The sequence below is a fragment of the Eschrichtius robustus genome, chromosome 10 (genome assembly GCF_028021215.1).
Source record: "Eschrichtius robustus isolate mEscRob2 chromosome 10, mEscRob2.pri, whole genome shotgun sequence".
Lineage (NCBI taxonomy): Eukaryota > Metazoa > Chordata > Mammalia > Artiodactyla > Eschrichtiidae > Eschrichtius > Eschrichtius robustus.
Genome location: NC_090833.1, coordinates 33,503,283 through 33,526,815, shown reverse-complemented (window position 1 = coordinate 33,526,815; position 23,533 = coordinate 33,503,283). Strand labels below are relative to the sequence as shown.

General features: G+C 46.9%; 1 protein-coding gene across 1 annotated transcript in view; it reads right to left on the bottom strand.

Annotated features, from left to right (window-relative positions):
• The window catches only part of GABBR2 (gamma-aminobutyric acid type B receptor subunit 2), a 361,415-nt gene that overhangs the window by 246,169 nt on the left and 91,713 nt on the right, over nucleotides 1-23,533 (bottom strand). The window contains exon 2 of the mRNA XM_068551919.1: nucleotides 3,662-3,799. Coding sequence (XP_068408020.1) covers nucleotides 3,662-3,799 — 138 coding nt within the window. The remainder of the gene's footprint in view (nucleotides 1-3,661; nucleotides 3,800-23,533) is intronic.

The following is a 23,533-nucleotide window of genomic DNA, read 5'->3' as shown; positions in this document are numbered from 1 at the left end:
GGCACTGTTTAGGAGGGAATAATTAATTCACTTAGGGATGGGAGGCACAGAAGGAAAGAGATCAGGAAAGGCATCACAGAGGAAGCAGTACCTATCCAGGGTTTTGAAGGATGAGCAGGAGTTCAGCAAAACAGAGAAGGGACTCAGCATCTAGCCTCCCTTGCTGGGCAACCTGAGCTCCTGCTTTCCTCCCAGAATTCCTCCTTCCTATGGAAGCCAGCCTCCAAGATGGTCCCTAGTGATCTTCGCCTCCTGCTATAGCTTGTATAGTCCTCTCCCTCATAAATAAGAGCTAAATTTGTGATCAATAGAATATGGCAGAAATAATGATATGCAAATTCTGAAGCTAGATCCTAAAAACCTCTGCAGTCTCTACTTTGGTCTCCTAGATGACTCGTTTTGGAGGAAGCCAGCTGCCATGCCATGAGGACCCTCTAGCAGCATTATGGAGATGCCCCCATGGGGAAGCCCCAATTTGCCAGCCATGTGAGGGGACCATGCTGGAAGCAGACCCTCCAGCCCCAAGCAAGCCTTCAGATGATGCTGGCCCCCAGCCTCCACATCTGCCAGCTGGACCTCAAACATCTTGGAGCAGTCGCAAGCCATTCTGTGGGTCTGCCTGACCCGCAGAAGTAATGGAATAATAAATGATTATTGTTGTTTTAAGCCACTAGATTTTGAGGTGATTTGTTACACAGCAATAAATAATACACCCCACATCTCATAACCCAAGTTTCTGTCTTGTCAGCTCCTCTAGGCTGGAGGCCCTCTTTTGCATGCTGAGGCTGGGGAGCTCTAGCTGCCAAGCCAGGAGTTTGCAACACTGTGCTTGCTCCTGCAGCTCCTAGAGAATTCTGAGGGGCAGACAGTTCTAAGTGAGGCTCAGAGAAGGTCAGGAAGCTCCCTGGATTCCTCTGGGTGGGGATTTTACAGGGAGCTTGGTCTCTCACGTCTGGGCAAAATATCCATCTGCAGACCCTTCCCTCCCTCTCTCCCTCCCTCTGACCATTCAACATCTAATAAGGTCTGTGAAGTGTTAGGCACCAGGAAAAACAGGAGTAACTCAGGACTCGTTTCTGTTCTCAAGGAATCCATAGCTCAACTAAATACATCCCCACATCTGCAAAGCCCTAAGAGGGGGAAAGGCAGACAGGCTTGGGGGGGTGGGCTGTGTACATGCTCTGCTAGAAGTAAACAGGGGGAAGTGAGAGAAAGAATTTCTAGAGGGCTACTTTAGATAGTGCAATAAGAAAAGGCTTCCTGGAAGAGGCAGCATTTAAGCTGGGTCTCTGAGAACGGGTAGGACTTGGCATACAGGTCATGGGGAGAAGGGGATGTTTCAAGTGGTAGGAACAGTGTTTCAGGAAAGACAAGGAATGCTAAGTAGTTGGGGTATTCAACTCAGGGAATAGCAGGAGATGGGGCAGGGGTGTCAACGACAATAAAACAAGAAACACTTAGTGCTTAGGACATGCCAGGGCACAGTTCTAATCCCTGTTTAATAATTTAGCCCACACAGCAGCCCTACGAGGTCAGTCCTCTTATTACCTTGCTTTTACAGATGGGAGGCTGAGGCTCAGAGAGGCAGCGCCTGGCCCTGACCAGCAGGAGTCTGGCGTGCTCCTCAGTACTCAGGAGAGAATGCTCAAGGGCAGAGAAGGTGCATGACTCCACCAAGGTCTCACGGCTGTTTGTGGGCACCGCAGGGTTGGAAGCCAGGCTCCCCCGGCACACTAAGCCGTGCTGGTTCCCAGCTACGTGGTTAGGTTTGCACCAAAGCACGCTGAGCTGCTTTTCTGGCCTCATCCACTGTTGCATCCGCCCACCCTCAGCATGGCCTGCTCCGGCCACAGAGAATGACTCACTGCTCTCCAAGCCCACACTCCTTCCCACCTCCCGCTTTTGCATGCCCAGTTTCCTCTGCCAGCAGCGCTCTCCTCCACATCTCCAGCTGTCCAACACCCTCTCCTCCTTCGCAGCCAGCTCCCCATCACCTCCCCTGAGAAGCCTTCCTGAACCCAGGGCTGAGTGGGTGGGTGGCTCTCCCCTGGGACCCCACTCTTCCCTTATCACAGCTCTGCTATGGCTGCCTCCCACCTCCCCTCTGGGGCACGAGCTTGGGGCTCTACCCCCAGCGCCCCACATACGCAGGGCTGGACTCAGAAAGTACGTCAGTCAATGTGAGCAGAATGAAACCAGATCCCCCTGTGGTCTGGCTCCTGCCCACCCCTTCATTCTCATTCTCACCACCCTGACTCCCCACCCACCATGCTCCAGCCCCACTGGCCCTCTTTTCCGTTCCCTGAACAAGCGGAGTTTGTTCCCATCACAGGCTGTCTGCATTTGCTATTCCATCCTGACGTGGAATATTCTTCATCCAACCAACTCCTTCTCACCCTTCAGGTCTGAGTTCAATTGTCACCTCCTCTAAGAGGCCTTTCCTGACTGCCTCGAGGCAGCCACTATTTATCCCATCACCCTGTTTACCTCTACCCTAGCCATTTCCTTACCGCAATCTTATCTCAAGGGCCAAACTGCCTGAGTTTAAATCCTGGCTCTATTACCTATGAGCTGAGGGTCCTTGGGCAAGTTACTTAGCCTCTGTGTGCCTTGGTCTCCTTATCTATAAAATGGGATGACGATAATACCAACAGTTGTAAGGAGTACATGAGTTAATGAAAATACGTGCTCAGAACAGTGTCTGGTATGTTGTAAGCCCGACATACATACTATACAAGTATTGCTCTTAGTATTATTACTTAATTGTTTATTTGCTTATTGCCTGCCTCCCTCCTAGAATGTAAGCTCTGAACAGGTAGGGACCATGTCTGTCCTGTTCAGCACTATATCCCCAGTGTCTACCCAAATTCCAGGCACACAGTAAGTTGCATTATATTTATTGGATGGATGAATGGATGATAGATGATGAATGGATGACAGATGGATGAATGGACGAGGGATGGATGGATGAAGCAAAGAAGTAAAACATGTTCCTGGGCCACAACTCATCGTAGGGTCTCATCTTTCTACACTTCTCTCTCACATTCTAAATAACAGCCAGCACTGGTGAGTTTCACCTATATCAGACCATACATTCACCGGTGGAACATTCGACAGCATATAACATTTGCCAGTGTAAAGAGTGAATAACAGCCAAGAGCCCCAGAAAAGGCTTAACCAAGGAGAAAGGCAGTCTTAGTCGACAAAATAATTTCAGTGAGGGCGGGAGGTTTGGATCATCTAGTTAAAGAAATAGTGAGAGCAGGTCTCTGAGGCCTGAAGGTCTAGGGTGTACTTGGGGAAAGGTGGGTTGTTTAGAGGGGCTGAGGCATGGAGTGAGTGGCAGGGATGGGAAATGAGACTGGACAGGAAGACTGGCTGAACGTTGACAGCCCTGAAAGTCGGGCTAGGGAGTCACTGAAATATTTCAAACACACAGTGATGGTGTCAGGGCTACCCTTTAGAGTCCCACTGTGTCAGCCAGGACAGGCCAGAGGATCAGGCCAGGAGGTAGGGAGAGTGGGAAGCTGTGTAATTATTCAGGAAGGAGTATGGGAGGTCTGAACTGAGCAACTTAGGAACCATGTTGGGCAAGGAACCATTTCTGAGAAAGACTGGTGGCCAAAGACAGTTCCCCACGCGAAGGCAGCCCGGACCTTACCTGTACCAGATTCCAGCCTTGGAGGGACTCCGCGATGATGGACGTGACAGACGGACAAACTCCTCCAAACACCATCAAGTGGTTTGGCCCGTATTTTATTGCGTCGTAGAAGGCTTTCAACCCTTTTGCATTATCACACTGGGAGCAACACAAAGAAAGAGAAGCCCAAATTAGAAACAGCTTTCCCCAGGGACAAGAGCCCAACAGTGGATTCACACACACAAAACTTCCTCATGGGAAACCTGGGTTTCAGTTCTCTCACCGTGAGGCCTGTCTTTAAGCCAGTCCTGAGCCCATGCTGTGAGCTCAGTGAGGTGTGGTCTTGGTACCGCTCTTCCCAGCTCTCCTCCCTCTGAGTGCCCTCCAAATCTAGGACTTTAGGCTCCCCAGCTATCTCCCTTCAGAGCACACTGAGGAATGGGCCCCCAAATTCCTCACCCTGGGCCTCTCCCATCATGGTCATCTATATTTTAAAAGATAAATCCACACCCATTAGGATGGCTATTATCAAAAAAGCAGAAAACAACAAGTACTGGCAAGGGTGTGGAGAAAGTGGAATCTTTGTGCATTGCTGCTAGGGATATAAAGCGGTGCAGCTGCAATAGAAAACAGTACTACAGTTCCTCAAAACAGAATTAAACAGAATTATTATATGATCCAGCATTCCGCTTCTGGGTATATACCCCCAAGAACTGAAAGCAGGGACTCAAAGAGATATTTGTACACCCATGTTCATAGCGGCATTATTCACAGTAGCCAAAAAGTGTAAACAACCCAAATATCCATCAAGAGATGAATGGTTGAACAAATTGTGGTTTATACATACAATGGAGTATTTTTCTACCTTGAAAAGGAAGGGAATTCTGACACATGCTATAACATGGATGAAACCTGAAGACATTATGCTAAGTGAAATAAGCCAGACACAAAAGGACAAATGTTGTATGATTCCACTTAGATGAGGTACCTAGAATAGTCAAATTCATAAAGACAGAAAGTAGGATAGTGGTTACCAGGGGCTGGAGGAGGGGGAAATGGGGAGTTTAGTGTTTAATGGGTACAGTTTCAGTGATGGTAACATTCCGGAAATGGATGGAGGTGATGGTTGCACAACAGTGTGAAAGTACTTAATGTCACTGAACTGTACACCTAAAAATAAAGTGGCACATTTTATGTTATACACATTTTATCACAATAAAAAAGGAGGAGGAGGAGAAGGAGAATGAGGTGAATCTAAAGGGAAGAATCTGTTCAGCAGACACTTGCCAAGCACCACTCTGTGTTCAGCCCAGGGCTGGATGCTGAGGAAACAGAGAAACTGGACACAGCCCTGCCAAGGAGCTCGCACATGAGAGAGGAAAACAGATCCTGGTGACCCGCTGTGGAAATGAACAAGGACAAATGTCCGCAGATGTCGGGAGTCAGTTATGGCTCACCTCCCTCTTCTCCACTTCCATCACTCTCATCAAGCCGTGTGGCCGGCTCTCCCCTAGATAGAGCCATTGGCTGCGAACTGGGAGTCTTGCTCCTCCTGAGACCCAGTTAAGCCCGTTCATCACCTAGCAGTCTGAGGCCCCTTTGTAAAACATAAATTAGTCCCCTTTTTACCCTGCTGCTTTCTGTGCACTTAAAACCCAAACTCCTATCAGAATATAATTCTCAAAAGGTTAAAAACATCATTCTCATGAAAATCAATAGTGGGTACATGTCAACCTTTTATTTAACTAATAAAGGGCATCCGCAGGATGACAAAGTAGATTCAAAAGAAAATTTGGGAAACAGGGATTTTTATAGTGTCCTATAGGGTAATAAAACTATCACCTTTGGGGACAGAAAAAGAAATCATTGAAAACCAGCACATCTTATCAATTTTAGAGAATTGTAAGATGCCTTAAATTCCCCCAGTCAGATGACCCTAAGGAAGGGCTGTTAGAAAATGCTCTAAGTGTTAGGCTAACTGGTTATATAATAACTATTTTATATTATTTACAAGTTTGGTATGATATTCTTCACCATCTTTATCATAACGGATGCAGGAAGCCACAAGATCCAGCCCTGCCTCCCACTCTGACCTGATTTCCCTCCACTCTCTTCCTTGCTCACCAAGTACAGCCTTACCAGCCTCCTTTTTGATCCCTGAAAGGAAAAGCAATTTCCTTCCTGCCTCTGGGCCTTCGCACTTGCTGTTTTCTTTGCTGGGAATAATATTCACTTGGTTCTCAGCATGGCTCACTCCTCATCATTCAAGTCTCAGCTTAGCCGTTACCTCCTTAGGGAATTCATCACTGTTGCCCTACCCAAAATGGTCCTCACCCCCAGTCACTCTCTAAGATGCCACCCTAGTTAATGTCCTAATAAAGCTCCTAAAATTATCCGAAATCATCTTGTCTATTTTTGTTTGTCTGCATATTGACTGTCCTTTAATTAAAATGTAAACCCCCTGAGGACAAGGCTTTTTGGTCATTGTTTCTACTGCTGTCTCCCCAGAGCTTATACAGGCGCCTCAGTAAGGATCTGCGGGATGCCTGAGGGGGCCCTCTGACCTCCCTGCATCTGTTTCTCCCCTCTCTTTCTACTTCCATGTGTCTCTCCTTATTTTTCTCTTATTTTGTCTCCCCGCCCCTTCCCCTCAAGTGACCATAATGTGGGACCAGAGTGGGTTAGCATTTGTTGTTCTCTCTTTGTCTACTTGAGAGACCTGGACTGAGATCCACGGTGGGCGTCAAGAGGGATAGAAACATGAATCTGATCCAGTTCCTGGCCTCAGAGAGCTCACTGCCCAGTGAGATAGGGGCACGGGTGGCCCCAGCATGTGATGGACAGGGCTCAGTGCTGGGGCAGAGGCACCATGGGGAAGCGCCAGGGAGGGCTCTGGGGGCAGGGGTACGTAAGACTGAGGATGAGGGCAAAGTGGCCTGGGCTAAGGCTAAGGAGCGTCCTGAACGCCAGTCTAGAGAGTTTGGATAGTACCCTGGAGAGATTCAGGAAATGATTCAATTTTAAATTTTTAATTTAATTTAAAAATTGGCCAAGTTAATTTTCTTGCCAAGAAAGACAGAAGGAGAGAAAGACGGAAAGGAAGGAAGAAAGAAGGAAGGAGGGAGGTCGGGGGGAAGAAAGATGAAATTCTTATTGCTTCTTGCGGCCCTCTATTAATTGTTCCTGTTTCTTGATTGAAAGCAACACTTCCCACCTTCGGTGGAGCACAAGTGGATATAACATAGTAGTTCATGTTTTAATTGTTTCTAACATGATTTACTGAATCATTTTCCATTTTAATACATTCCTGTAATGATTTTAGCTTGCTTTGTAATCTGTACTAATGACAATGACGATACAGTACCACAAGATTTATAATCAAAGTTGCATTAAAATAATATTAGCAACAATGAACTTATTAATACCTGTTTGCTCAGCAAACATTTCTCCAGTACCTAGTCTCTGTAAGACTCTTCATTAATAATGGTGCCCTGGCTTCTCACGAATATATACCTTCTGAATAAGTCAACTCAAAAATCTGAGCATATTTGACCACTGGTATTTGAGCTGCAAAAGTTTATCTGACTCAGTTTTCACCAAACCGTGTGGAAAGCAGAATTCTGGCTCCCATGACCCCCTTGGTCTTACTCTTATGCATATGTTATGTTACATGGCAAATGGGACTTTGCAGATGTAATTAAGGTTACCGATCAGCTGACCTTAAAGTGTTATCCAGGTGGCCCAATGTATTCACACAAGCCCTGAAAAGCAGAGAAGTTTTTTTGGCTGACAGCAGCGGGGAAATCAGAGATTCAAAGCATGAGATGTATTTGATGTGCCATTGTTGGTCTGAAGCTGAAGGGGGACCTCAGTCCTACAATCGCAAAAAACTGAATTCTGCCAACAACCTGAATAGTTGGGCCACCAGATGAGAACCCAGCCCAGCTGACTCCTTGATTTTGGCCTTCGAAAGCCCTGAGCAGAGGGCTCGGCGGAGTCACGCAGGTCTGGACTTCTGGCCCAGGAATGGTGAGACAGTGCACGGTTGTGGTTTAAGCCACTAAATTTGTGGTCATTCATTACAGCATCAATAGAAAACTAATGTGGTGAAGTAAAATGAGAAAAATTAGAATAATACAGTGAGATTTTCCTTAACGTTAAATGTATTCCATTTAGAGAACTATCCTTAAAGATAAGATCCTTCGTGGTTTGTACGGTGTTGAAACGTTTTTCTGTTATAAAATTGCAGATAGTAGCAGGATTTTGTTTTTAATACCCTAACGCAGCAAAATAAAATGTTTTCTACCCTGTGTACATTTCTGTTCCATGCCCCCTGGAGCCCCGTCTCTTTAGCCTTTACTGGTGCGTAGGAGCCAAGTGTGTGAGCATTGCTAACCCAGCCGGCCTGGCACCCTCATTTTCAGATGCAGACAGTGATGACTAGAGAGGTGAAGGGACTTATCCACTGTCATTTCAGGATTAGGGGAGGGATTTCGGGATCCCCAGTTCAGAGCTTTCTCAACAGTCTAGAGAACTCAGCTCAACGGGCGAAGGGAAGGGAAAAGTCAGCAGCATTCTAGAAAGGACCATTCTCCCCCAGGGTAGTGCTGCAAGCCCAGGCCTCTTCCTGATCAGCACTCTTGACCTGAGGCAGGAGAAACAACCTACTGGGCACCAAGTAAGAAAGAAAAAGAGAAAAGGGGAGAAAGACGGGAAGCAAGTCAGAAGGACGGAAGAAGGGTGCTTCCCCAGCTCCCCTAGAGAGCACGTTCACAGTGAATAACAAAGTAAAAATCACATGGATGTACCTGTCCCATATGAGATGCTGTTGTCCCTCATCCTCATTTCTAATACTGTCTCTTCTTAGCTGACATGGTTAGTGTCCCCAATAGATAGGCTCTCCAGTTGACCTAAGCTGAATTTCTGTGGCTGGACCAGCATGGAGGTTTTTACACTCAGTCCAGCAGGGCCCTATGACCCAGCAAAGATGTTCGGGGTCCAGTGAGAGGGGCTCTGGGTTCCTCACCTTCATTTCCACCTGCAGTTCTCCTTTACCTGTTCTATATACAGCTTCAAGGGGCCACATAATACTTAATTTGAAAAGAGGATTTCATAGATAGTCACAAAAAAAGGTTTGAAACCCACAAAGGAGATGACCCCAGAGGTCCTTGCCTGTGTATGACTTTTGTCTCTGGCCTAGGGAAGTGCAGGTGGGTGTCCCGCAGGCGAGGCTGGATGAGCCAGTCACGTGACCGCACACTACAAGCCGCTCGCTGAAAGTTCATCCACTGCACATCAGTTTGCCTGATGATCAATTCAACAAACCATTGGGGAATTTCTCTAAGTTTGAGTTTCCCAAGGGATTCCTTGCAGACACTTCACATGGCAATTTCACAAGGATTTGTCCTTGCGGCTCAAGTGAAAGTCAACTTCAACTGTATTTCACATTTCAGTCCTTCCTAAATGCTGAGCTTGGAGATGTTCCCCTAATGTTTGTTTATTACTTTCCTCTTCTTGTGGGCTCCGGACCTGCCCCTCCATGAGCCAGGGAAATGTTGAAGCTTTTCTAGTCCCCATTTAAGGTGTCTGTCAGATGGCTTTTAGTTAGCTGGTCACTGGGCAAAACCATCATTCTGAGAAATTATTTATGACATGTTGTCTTCGAGCGATTTGACTTTTTGATGAATTGCTCTCAGAGCCCGGATAAGCGGGTTCTTCTGTCCTGGAAGAAAGCTACAGGCTTTATCATGTTCCCCTACTTTCCCCACCTCCCCCACTAGGAACTCCCCACCCCCCTCCCTTCTGGAGGGTACAGCCACACCTGACCAGCAGACAGGGAGCTAATTCCATCGTGGTTCACATTCTCCTGCAATAGTTCAAGGGTAAATGACCAGCTACAGCCTCTGATCTGCAGTCCTGCCACTTGGACATGGGCTGGCACACAGTAGGGCCTCACTAACTCGCGCCCTCCCCCTCCCTCTTCTCTCCAGGATTTTTCCCCCTTGCCTTTCATTGACCTCACATCTCCAGTAGCTCCTGGTCACTTCCTCCAAACTCCCTTCCCCTGTTTCACTTCCAAAGGCTTCTTCTCCTTCCCTGCCAAGATGGACTTGTCACAAAGAAATCATAATGAACACATACAGGCTCTTAAAATTCAGCACCTATAAATGGGAACAGAGCCAAAAGCCATGAAAATCAATTTTTTAATGAAAAAGTAGAACTCTAGAATAAAATTCATTTTCATTTAAATCTCATTTTTAAAGAATTAAAATACTTTTTTGACTGAAAAATTTCAAAGAAAATATTGCTGAGAGTTAAAATGTAAAAATGCCAAGAAAATGTCAGAGTTAATAACGACCAATATGAAACTGGGAATTACTCTGCACAGAATTTCAGAATTGAAGGAGAATGTAAAAGCTAACATGTCCAACTCATGCCCCAGATACAAAGTCCTCCTCTGTGCATCCTGTTCCAGGAGTGGTCAGCATCTGCTTACATCCCTCCAGTGGCAGGGGTCTCACTCCCTCACCAGGGAGCTACTTTGCCATTGGTGCTTCTTAGAAAGTTCTTATGTTGGTCGTGAAATCACCCTGCTTTTGCATCCCCTGTTTCAACTTCTCATTCTAGAGCAAAGGTCAGCAAACTTTTCCCGTAAAGGGACAGGCAATAAATATTTTAGGCTCTGTGGGCCATATTGCAACTTCTCAACCCTTTGGAGTACAAAAGCAGCCACAGACAATACATAAATGAATGAATATGGCTGCAATCCCATAAAATTTTATTTACAAAACAGGCAGTAGTTGGATTTGGACCACTGGCTGTAGTTCGCCCACCCCTGCTCTAGAACCTCACAGAACACGTACAGTCCTCCATCGCCACGAGAGCCCTTCAGATACCTAAACTCAGCCAGCCTGCCTCCACAAGATGCTTTCAGGCCAAACGACCCTTAGCTCTTCTAATCATCCCTGTATGATATAGCTTCACACCCTTCTCGTACGTGGGCATCCTTGGGAGTGGCTTCAGAGGACAGATATTTCCTGGATGCACCCCAAATACCTCCATCTGTCCTGCACAGAAAAGTAACACAAGCCAATATGTGTTGTACACTCACTATGTGTCAAGCATGGTAATAAGAACTTCATACAAATTAAGTTCTTACACTTATAAGAATGAATAATTCTATTCATTCCTCACAGTGTTATGTAAGGTAGGTACTATTATTATTTCCATCTCACAGAAAGGGAAACTGAGGTTCAGAGAAGTTAAAAAACTTGCCCCAAGTCACATAAATGGTAAGGATTCCATCTCAGGCAGTGTCACTTCAGAGCACTGTTTTATTTTAAATAAGAATTTGTTATTATGAAATATTTTACTTATAGAATAGTATATATACATATACATGTAACTTATATAAAGTATGAAAAACAGTAATGTGAACATACAGTATACCCAACACCCAGTCTATGCTGAAGCCCCTGTGTGCCCACCCTGCCCATATCCCTCCTTCACCAGGAAGAACCCCTAGTCTGAATTTTGTGCTTATCCTTCCTTTGCTTTTCTTTATTGTTTATCATATGTATGTTTCCTAAACACTGTATCATTTAACTTTACTTGTTTTGAATGTATATATAAGTAGAATCATGCCTGAAACTTGCTTTTATGGCTTCACATTATGTTTGTGAGATTTTTGTTGCTGAACAAAGCTATAGCTCATTCATTTTGATAGCTGTGTAGTATTCCGTTGTGTGAACAGGCCATGGTTTATTTGTTAATTCCTCCTGATGGACACTTGGGTTGTTTCCAGTGTTTCGTTTAGTTGCTGCTGTAAGCAAGACAGCTGAATGTTTCTATACATGTCTCCTGGCACACATACGTAGAGCTTCTCTAGGGTATAAACCTAGAAATGGAATCACTGAATCACAGGATTTCCCACATTTTGTCGAAGTGGTTTTATCCGTTTACACTCCCACCAGCAGTGTTTGAGATATCTCATTACTCCACATCCTCATCAACTTTATTTTTTGCCAATCTTGTGGGTATTGGATATGTCATTTTAATTTGTATGTTCCTGATTATTAAAGAGGATAAGCCACTTTTTCACATGTTTGTATGTGTTTCTACTGCCTCTTTTGGACTGGTGACTTTGCCTACTTTTCTGTTGGACCGTTTGTCTTTTTCTTATTGATTTGTTCAGACCATCCCTAGCCACAATGCTAAAATGAATGAAATGATCACCTCTCGCATTCTGAGCATAGACTTCCATTAATGCAGCCTCAGACGACAGTCCTTCTATTTGGTCCCTACTTCATGCAGAGTTTGCTGTCAGTAAAAATTAGTAAATCAGCATGTGTAATCAGCATGGGCAATCCTATGAACCTTTCTTGGAAAGAAAAAAAGAAAGGAAGGAAGGAAGGAAGGGAGGGAGGGAGGGAGGGAGGAAAGGGAGGGAGGGAGGGAGGGAGACTACTTGATGATAAAATCCAGCCAACCACAGATGAATCAAAGTATAGATCTCAGGAAAGGAGGGCTTGTGATAAAAAGGAATGATTGCAAGAGCTGGACCCATTTAACATGAAACAATCAGCAATGTAAAGATAATAATGTAACATAAAATTCAGAAGGCGGAGGAGGAAAAAGGAGTTGTGAGACTGCTAATTTCCTCTCCTTCCATACAAGGACTTTAATGGATACCATCTAAAGTGGAAAACTGGAGTTTAAAAGCCGGGACGCTAACCTCACTGCTCTTCGTAATCTTTTATTACCCTTAGATATTTTAAAACCAAATATTTTCTGTAGCGAAGGCAAAACTGTTTAATGTTAAGCAATTCCTTCTGCTTTACTCTTATTTTCTTGTTACATTCAGATAAATAAATTTTAACATTAATTTTAAATAGCATGTAATAATGACCTTTTTATAAAATTATTTCTGTCCACCTCTCTACTTATAACATCTGCACGGAGAGATGTCTGGAATGGGAGTCATCTCATGTTAAAGATCGTGAGATTTTGAGTGATTTTTTAAAAACTCTCTTCTCTGTACTTATTTGTTTTACTTGAATTTCCTAAAGCACATATTACTTTTATAAAGACAGAAACTCATTTTTAAACTGGTAGGCTTTTCACACTCAAGATGCTTTCTCACTCATTTAAGTTCATCTCTTTCTGTTCTTCTGTGATTGACTTTCTGAGCCAAAAGCACAGGATTTAACATTTATTATTGCTAAATCATGTTAAAAATTAGCCCAGCACCATGGCCAACTGAATTCAACAAGCTATATTGTTTCTTCACTGAAATTAATTCATTCAAACATTTTCTGAGCATCCGCTAAGTGCTAAGAGAAACAAGTTAAGTCCCTGTGACATATAATTCCTTCAACAGAGTAGTTACTGAAGAAATGTTTACTGACATATTTAATTTGGAAATAAGAATGGTAATAATAGCACAGCAATCCCTATATAACATTTATTTATGCCAGGCACTACTATAATTTTTTAGTATTTATTAACTCAATCCTCACAACAACACTATGAAGCATGTCCTATTATTAGCCATATTTTAATAGATGAAGAAGCTGAGGGTCAGAGAGGTGAGTAATTTGTCCAAAGCTTTACACAGTGAGTAACAGGAAGACTTGGGATTCTGTTCTCCCTGGGCATACAGTGACACTCTAACTCCCCAGCCTTCCTTGCAACTAGGTGTGACCACTGAGTTTTGGGCAATGCAATGTGAGAAAAGGTGATGGGCACTATGCCCAGGACTGGCCTATAAAGCCTTCCCATGGGTTCTCCATGCTCTCTTCCCATCCACAGTGTCAGTGGGGAAGACTCCAAGGACCTAGAACCTTCCCCAACCCCAAATCCTTATGCCCGTCATGGAGGGGCACCGCGACTGCCAGAGAAACTGTCACAAGGAGGACAGCCTCCCAAGGTGACAGACTCCGGAAGCAATGCCTTCAGTATATGTCTCGCTCCTTGCAGGCAATCCCAACCCTTGACTGAGCACAGCAGCCAAACAGATGCTTACCATTTCTGGTCAGCACAAGACTCAGCTATGGGCAATCTTGAGCCCCCTTGGTCTGGCTGAGACTTCATCAGAGCTGCACCACTGCCCGAGTCTCTTCCTACTCACCTCTCCTTCCCTCCCCCTATCCTTTCACAGGTGGCAGACCTGCCCACACTCTGAAGACTTGCCCTGCCTTTCTCTGCTCTCTCCCCTCTTTCTTTCGTGAGCATTGCTCCCAATGCACATCTAACTCTGGGCATCTGCTTCCCAGTGGACCCAACCAACACACCCTCTGACCTGCATTTGACTGTGACATGAGCAAGAAATCATCTTAATACTTTGAACCACTGGAATATAAGGGTGTTTGTTACCATAATTAGACTGCATTGACCAGTAACATTCTTAACCACCTGCTATAAGAAGCCTGAAATACAAGAAAATCAACACACCTGGGAAACTATTACAGAAAGGTGAAAAGAGTTTGAAGACAGACAAAAAAGATTAGGGGAAAAGGTAGATACAAATTATGCTGTACATTTAAAATTTGTTCCCCTATCATTCAGGACACTGACGTCAAACCAAAATTCAAGGGACGTGACCAGATATAACTCAGATTTGCTGCACTGGGTGGTCTTCATCCCCTCTGTTCCCCTGCGCCCACAAAGGGCCTGGCTCCAAACAAGTGTTCAGTACATACTGGCTGGACGAAATTACTGCTGCATACAATCCCTGCTGGTGGATACAGCCTGAAATAAAAGTAACCGTAGCTGTAGCTCTGTCCCAAAGAGCTTATTAACTCCAGCCATCTTGAGTTTTTCACACTCCTTCCCCAGGCTGATGGACAGACCATCTGCTTCTATAAGTCTCCAGAGAGCCAGACTGTCCATCTTGGATGCTGAGAAAAACTGGCATTTCTGTATTCTCCCTGAAGCTGTCACTCTGAATTCTTGGCCGGCTGCAGACTGTGTTATTTGAGGATGATGGAGCCGTAGCACACATCTCTCCTCTGCACTGGGAAAGCCAATTACCCAATTTACAAAATGTTTTTCAAAGACTGGTAGATACAAACTCTGTTTCCTAATTACCTGTCAATAAGTTCCTCCTCATATGCAGGTGTGACATTTTTAAAAGTCAGGGTCACAAACACAAAACGTATGCGGGCTGCTTGTCAGGAGGGTTGGGGTGCTCCCTTCTGCAGGTTTGCACAAATATCACAAGTTGTCAGCCCTTCCCCTGGGGATGGGGGCCAGGTCACCTGCTAAGGAGGGACCTCACTCCAGCTATGTTCCACCAAGCCATCTCCATTCCTTTCCACCCCACATATGCCTCTGCAGCGTGCTCTTCCGAGGGGTGCACTGGTCCAACATTTGCTGAGGGTCTGGGCTAGATACAGGGTAAGACACGGACCCTGCCCTCAGGGGACTTATAATCTAGAGGAGGTACAGAAATAATTTCGTAAGATGTAGTATGAAGTTAATGGAGGTTTAGAACACTCGTTCGTTCCATTAATACTCATAGGATGATAATTTAGAGCCAGATCCTGTGGGAGGTGCTGGGGACACAGGAAAGGTTACATACAGTCTTGGCCATGAGGGAGCTCTCACTTCGGTGGGGAGAGAAGATTGAAACAAAAAGCCATAACACAAGGCAAGATAAAAGTGGGAACTCCGGTGGAGACACAAGTCATGCAAAAAGAAAGGAATGGTCGAATCTCACTGAGATATTCTGCCAAGACTTCTTGGAGGAGGTGGCATTCGAGCTGAGCTTTGGGAGATGAAGAAGAGAGTGAGGTGGCAGGAGGGCACCCCAGATGGAGATGCCAGCATAAGCAAAGCCTCGGAGGGGGAAAGTGCATACAGGAGAAGTGGAGTATCTGCTTCTGGGGCAGGAGCACAGGGTGGAGAAGGGAGGTGGCAGGAGACGGATGGGTGGGGTCAGACTGGCTGGTCTGTGGGGAACCGTGAACATCAGGCAGGGTGCGGTTTCTTTTCTCTAGGCAGCAGGAGTCACTGCAGAACTTTAATCAGGGGAGTGCCAGGATGGAGGCTGTGCTGTACGCAGATGCCTCTGGCAGCTGGTGTAGAGGAGGAAGGCCTGACGGGGAAGAAGGCGACCAGCTGGGAAGTGGGAGCAATGGTTCAGGTGTAAGGCTTGATGGGCAACCTGGCCCAGCACTCCAGGAAGGATGTATGTGCACAGTGGAGCTCACCTCTCAGAGGTCCATTAACTAAGGGACTCGGAGGCTTGGGTTTGACCAGCACGTGATGTCAATGGGACTCAGTCAGATGGGTCACCTCAATAGCCTCCTTAATGGGAGGCTCAGTGATGGGGAAGACCAGTGAGGAAAGATATCAAAGAGAATAAAGCCAGCTATGTCAGGCACAGCATATGGGCCTGGATGAGGGCCCCAGGCCCCTGTGACCTCCTCTTCACTTGGGCTTCACTTATAAAACAAGAAGGTCGAGTTAGTGGGTTCATCAGTCATGAGAGGCTAGGCTCTCCTGTAGCAACAAACACCCCCAAATCTCAATGGAGCACCCCAGAAAAAGTTGATTTCTCTCTCAGCAAGGGGGGGTCTTGACACATCCTAGTCACTCAGGGGCCCAAGCTGACGGAAAAACCACCATCTTGAATGCTGCCGCTTTGCCAAGAGAGAAGGAGAAAGAAGCTCTGGAGAGCGTCAACCAGCAATTAAATGGAACTCACTGGCCAGAATTGGCACCATCCAACTACCAGGGACACAAGGCACAACTTGGCCAGCAGAAGAGGGGAACTAGGTGTCCGGGAACTATAAACGTCTGCCACAGTTGATCTCTCAGACCCCTTCCAGCCCTGTCTGCATTTTGGTTTGTGCGCCAGATTTTGGTTCAATGTATCAAACTAACATTTCTTTAATACTGACCTATGTGTTTGTTGGGCACTATGCTAGATTCTTTACATGCATTATCTCATTTGCTATTCATAATGTATCTCATTTGATATTCACAATGCCTCTATGAGATGGATACCATTACAGACATACCTTGTTTTATTGAGCTTTGATTTATTACGCTTCGCAGATGTTACATTTTTACAAATTGAAGGCTGGTGGCAACCCTGTGTTGAGAAAGTCTATCAGCACCATTTTTCCAACAGCATTTGCTCACTTCATGTATCTGTGTCATATTTTGATAATTCTTACGATTATTTCAAACCCTCTACCAGCAAAAAGATTTGACTCACTGAAAGTTCAGATGATGGTTAGCATTTTTTAGCAATAAAGTATATTTAAATTAAGGTATGTACATTGTTTTTTTAGACATAATGCTATTGCACACTTAATGGACTCCAGTATAGTGTAAACATGACTTTTATACACACTGGGAAACAAAAAAATTCGTGTGACTTGCCTTATTGTGACATTCACTTTACTGTGGTGGCCTTGAACCAAACCTGCAATATCTCCAAGGTTTGCCTGCATTATCCCTCAATTAACAGAGGAGAAAACAGAGGTTCAGGGATTTTAACTGACAAGCTCAAGGTCACACTACTAGTAAATCATGAAACCAGGACTCAAATCCAGAGCATCACACTCCAAACCCTAACTCCTGTCTCTTACAATCAGAGCTGTCCAGAGATGGAGTAAAATGTCTTGTAAAGCAGTGGGCTGCCTGTCACTGAGGGCATTCTGGCAGAAGCGTGCAGGAGACTGTTGTAGAAAGGATTATTTCACCAAGTAAAGGAATAGACTCTAATCCTGAATTTCCATGAGGACAGGCAAGGAAACAGGAAAAGTAGGGGTAAGTCTTGGGAACAGCAAATGGCATTCTGAGTTGGAGCACTCTGTAGATTAAAGAAGAAATGAGAGGTGGGATTGGAAAGGGAGATTGGGGTAGCCTTGGTGGGCCCTGAGCACCAGTATAACGGGTCATACCCTATTCCGGGGGCCCTGGGGAGTTTTTGCTTGGTTTGGTTATTATTTTTAATCATTTTAACCATTTTCAAGTGTATAATCCAGTGGCATAAGGTGCACTCACTATGCTGTATAACCATAACCACTATCTATTTCCTGAACTTTTTCATCATCCCAAACAGAAAAACTGTACTTATTAAACCCTGGGAAGTTCTTAAAAGGGCTTAAACCTCAAAATGACATCTTCAGAGCTGAGATGGTGATGAAACCCTCAGGCTGAGATGGGCAACCCTGGCTGCCACTTGAAGGATGTTTTTAGAGGAAAGAGAGGCTGGACAAGGGGATGGGTAATGAGACCAGCGCAGGGACCCAGGCAGGAGATGGCAGGAGCCAAAGACAGGGCAGCAAGACTGGCAGAGGGAGGTGGTCAGATTTGGAACTAGAGGAAGGGAAACCACAGAGGGAGAGGGGAGTCCTAGCTTCCTCCAGGGGCCCTGTGAGTCCTGGGCCACCAAAAACTGAGATGGAGGAGCCAGGAGGGGACCTGGGGACCTGAAGATGCCAGAGTCGCTGGACTGGACACAGGTGAGGCACTGGCCAGCTGCCTGCTCCACCAACTTTCCCTGGGGAGGCACATCCCCAAACTTAACAGTTCTTCCTGGGACACGGGCCAGAGCTGTGCTCCTGGCTCCTCGGAGGTCTGCGGCCCAACACAGATCCTGCCTGCGCTCAAACACTCACTGGGTGCCTGCTTGGAGATGAAGGGTGATTGCAGGTGGGGTGGGATTATCGCCCCCATCACCGGCAGTCACACTCATTACTCAAGGCAGCCCGCTTGCGTCAGCTGCAGCTCAGCTGGAGTTAATTACGTGCCTCTCTTGTCCTCCAGCTGGGGACATGGTGGTCAGTCCCCCGTCTGATGGATGAGGGCTGGGTCTCTGTCACACACCATCACAACCAGGGGATTCTTCTCAAGGGAACTTCCAGTTCCTTAGTCCTGTCACAAATCCTTCTACCCCTCCACCGCATGGGCTGCTGTGGGCACCTGTCTTCAGAGGCCTTTTTGAGAGGTGATTTTTCCCAACACCCCAACACTCAGGCCTGCTTCCCCAGCTCCCATCCCCACTGCCACCTGATCCCAGACCCAGGCTGACTTCACTTGGAAGTTAACTTCCGGGGGCCTCGTTGCACAGGCAACCTTGGTCCTAGCTGTGTGCCCATCCCAACACCCTCTTCTCACACCCCAGCTCCTCCGAGTCTGAAGTCCTAACGAAACTTCCCAGGTCTCTATCCCCAGAACCCAATGCTTGCCTGCACCCACCCCATGGTTGAGCTCCTGCTAAGTGGTCCCTAAGCCCATCACGGCACTGCCCACCCAGATGGCACTGCATAGGACTGCCCCGGATCCCAAGGGATGGGAAGCGCCACCTGCCTACAAAAGGGCAGAGGGGTTTCACTTGAAGTCTAGCTAGAGAGACAGACCCAAGAACAGATGCCACTGAGTGCTGAGAGGGGAGCAGGGAGGCTCCAGGAGGAGGCTGCTTAGGGGAGGCTCCTGTGGCTCTTGGGGCAGCTGAGAGCAGTGCACTTGGGAGTATGATCCACTCCAAGGAAGCCCCTTCACAGGACCCCTTGCCCAGAGGGCTGGCAAAACTCTAAGAGCAGCAGCCTCTGGAAGGCCAAGGGGAGGTGCAGACCCTCAGAGGGCAGCCCGTCCCAACCCTCACAACCCTGCACCTCCCTTCTCTGTGAAACAGGGAAGCAATGCTGGGAAGGCCTAACCCTAGGGCCCTTACAGTGCTAAGTGGGGCAAATGCCTGAGAGCCCTGCTATTAATGCTGCACTGATTCAGTTTGATGCAGCAGGCATTTGCTGAGCACCTCCCACGAGCCAAGCTTTGTGCCAGGCGCTGGGCAAACAGAGGAAACCAGTTAGAGCACATCCTCAATGAGCTCACTGGCTAGTGGGGATGAGAGAGGAGCCAATGAGCATGGGCTGGGAAAGCATACCAGGAAAGGGGCAGCAGACAGGGTGGGCCCCAGAAAAGGCCACTGAAGCCAGCACCAGCAGTAGGCTTTGTGCAGGAGGAGGCACTTACGCTGAGCCTCTATACGTAAGGAGAAATTAGCTAGATGGAGAGGGTAGAGGAGAGTGGCCTATAGTGAGAAGAGCATTCATTCATTCATTCATTCATTCTACAAGAATTATTTGAGTACCTACTATGTGTCAGGCATGGTGATAGGTGGTAGGGACACAGCAGTGAGCAAAAGCCCCACCCATGGGGAGCTTCCATTCCAGTGTGGGAAGGACAGAAGAAATGAGGAGGGTAAGTAAAATGTTAGTAAACGTTAGAAAGTAAAGTGATGAGTAAAATGTGTTGTATGTGATGAGTGCTAAAAGGAAAACTGAAGTGGGGGAAAGGCTGTGCGGGGTGGTGGTGGGAAGGTAGTGAACTAGGAGCTTTCGGCAGTGATTGACACCCAGAACAGGGCACGGGAGGCAGAGAATGGAGAGGCTGTACAGGAGTGTGAGGGACACCTGGGAGGGCAGTTGTCAGGGAGGAGACAGTGGAGAGGCGACCCTGGAGAGCATCATGGGGAATCAGTAATAGAAATCATGATTATCATTAAACCACCGCCATTGGCTATCATCCCTAATGTACTAACGAAGGTCAAAGCAACTAAGAACTGTAATGATTTGGGAAAAACTCCTCTCCAAACTTCAGAGGCATCCAAGCCTTGCCAATGAAAACAGCCACTCAGAATCTCAGAATGTGAGGGGTTGAGAAGCCCCTAGATGGCCTCATCCCAGACTGGTGTGACCTGCCAGGTGCAGAATAGCACAGAGGTGATGGGACACAGGTGGGAAAAGTGCTGAGCTGGATGACCCAGGGTACTGGAAGCAGTGCCTCTGGCTGGACCAGGAGTCATGGCCCACCACCACCCTCCAGCTCTTAGGTGAGGATCGCTGGGCAGGTGTTGACCCTCCTGCGCTTCTTACAAAACAGGTCTAGTGAGCCTCCCTCCCTCACGTGGTCGAGGCCAGATCAGGCTGGACAGCATCTGTGGACAGCATATGCATGTTGAAGGACCCTCGTTGCTACTCACGCCCAGACCCGAGGGCAGAGCCTGCCCCAGACTGAAGACTGGGCTCTCATTTGTCATTTGCTGGGTGACCTTGGGCTGGGTTCCTCCTGTCTCTTGGCTTCAAGATCCTCGTCCCAGGACAGCCTCTGGGCTCTCTGAGCTCCAAGGTTCTGTGAGGTTTCCTACATGAGTTTGGTGCCTCTAGAGTGAGTCCTGCCAGAGCCAGCCCCCCAAACTGGGCCCAGTTCTAACCATGATGGGACCCCACCCAGATACAGGGTAAAGTAAGGCTGCCTGTGGCCTCCACACCGCCCCTCCTCAGGACTCTGCTCCATACACACCTGTCAGAGCCTCCTGGGCCCTTTCCCAGGTAGAGGGCAAAGAAAAATTACCTTCATAAATTCTGCAAACAGAATAGGAGGATTTTTCAGGGTTAATTCATTTTCATGCAGAAAAAATTATGATTATTTTTCCCAGAGTAGCAACCTTGCTGTGAAATTGGTACTTTGTTTTCTTTTTAGGTTTAACAGATCCTTCCTGAGCCTTGAAAAATGATTTGAATGTAGTTTTTTTCAAAATTTTTCAAAAACAAGCAGGAAGAGAAATACGGCAGACAAAAAAGGACAAATATTACATGATTCACTTAGATGAGGTACCTAGAGTAGTCAAATTCATAGCGAGAGAAAGTAGAATCGTGGTTTTCTGGGGCTACAGGAGGGAGGAACAGGGAGTTATTGTTACATGAATATGGAGTTTCAGTTTGGGAAGATGGAAAAGTTCTGGAGGCAGGTGGTGGTGATGGTAGCAAAACAATGTGAATGTACTTAATGCCACTGAACTGGACACCTGAAAAACACCTAAAATGGTAAATTTGATGTTATGTATATTTTTACCATAATTTGTTGGTAAAAAAAAAAACAAGAAGGAAGGTAAATAATACCTTCCCCAGGACAGGTCTCATGGCTTCCCTGGGCCTCAGTTTCCTAATCTGTAAAATGGAAGAGAAATCCACACCTCCCGACTCTCTGAACCTCAGTAAAGAGAAAGAAGCCATGCCTTTTTTAAATGACACTTTACAAAGAAACTAAAGAGAAGTCAAAATGAAACTAAATAATGAATGCAAAGAAGTACAAAATGGCCTCATGTCTGGAGGGTAGACTCGTGTGCTCTCAGGAGCCTGGAGGCCTCCGTGCCCAGCTTCCCTCTGCCTTCTATTTGTGAGGGAAGCGGAATGGAGCGAAGGAAGTTGCCCAGGGCCCACAGCAAGCCGCTGAGCGAGCTGGGGCAGACCCTCCTGCCCAGACCCCATGCTCCCCTCACCCAGCAACAGGCCCCAACTCCTCAGACTGCATGTGGCTTCTGCCACAATAGCCATGTCCACACTTTCTGTGCCTGGCCAAGCCCAGAGCATCTTGCTTCCTCCTGGAAGCCTTCACTGGGTGAGATGCCCTTTCTGTGGGCTAACCCAGCACCCTCTGGGGTGGAATGGCCCAGGGCAGCTCCTGAAGCATGGCTTTCTAAGGGTGGGGCTATCTCCTGTACCTTTGCAGCAAAATGGTCAAGGGTCCACCTCTGGAACCAGGTGCCTGGGTTCAAATCCCCCATTTAATAGTCTACTGACCTTGGACCAATTCTTTAGTCTTTCTGTGCATCCGTTTCCTCCCCCATAAACGAGGATAACAACAGTGTCTACTGCATACAGTTGTTGTGAGGGTTACACTGGCTAATTCAAAGCCGTTGGAAGAGTGCCTGGTACCTAGTGAATGCCTGATAAATGTTAGCTATTCGGTATACTCTCCTCAGGAGCCCTGCTGGCCCCAGCATGCATGGCATACACAGGAGCTCTGGGAATGTTTGCTGACCCACACTGGGCAATGAGAGGAGTCACGGCAGCCTTGGAGGTAGGCACTGGCTTGTGAGTTTCCTTCTCAAGCTTCACATTAAACAGCAACGGAGACCCCAGGACAGTGCCCACCCCATCTGGTCCCTCACAAGTCCCCCCACTTTTACTCCTCTACAAGCCTGGTCCAGCCCCAGCCCTGCCACTGAAGGAGTAGGTGGTATGGTCACGACGGGCACCATATGGGGACCTGCCCCTCTCTATTTTGGGCCAATCTGTTGACATGACAACCAGGCTTCCTGACCCTGACGCCCAGTCTCCATCCTTGTGTTCTGCCAGGCACATCCTCCACCAGCGGCTTTGCTGGTTGGAGGGACGTTTTCACAGATTCTGTCAAGACCTTTCCCCCAAACAGCAGCAGATTTGGGACGTCACTCCAGGCATCCCTGCTCGTGACGGGCATGGAACTGGCAGCTCTGCTCCCCAAAGCCCAAAAGTGGGGCTTAAGGAGGCACAGAGGGAGAGGTGGCCCCCATCTCGAAGCTTTCCAGGAAACCCCAGGACTGACTCACCTTCCTCAACCAGGACCTGATGGGGACCCACCCCATGCGGTGCTCAGTCTCCAGATACTCATACTTTAGGAAATGTCAGGTCAGGAAGGGCGCCAGGAGGTCCTCTGAGCTGAGCTCTGCATTCTACTGTTGGGGAATCCAAGGCGTACGGCTTTGTCAGAGATGACAAAGACCCCCCCACCCCTACTGGCCCAGGATTCCCTGCACCCCACCAAGATTCTGTCCACACTGCTCTAAAACAGACAAAAGAATGTGCTAGATCCTCCTGCATAACAACAGAGCATACTGAATTTTAATTTTAAATGGGAAACTTTGCCACCATAAACAACACATCAAGGACAAGACACACGGACTGAGTGCCCCACAGGGTGGCAATAACAACGAAAGAAATAATAATAGCTCTCAACTCCTGAGGCTCACTACATGCCAGGTAAAATCCTAAACTCTTCATAAACATCATCTCAAGTAACTGAATGTTCACAGCATGCCCATTTTACAGA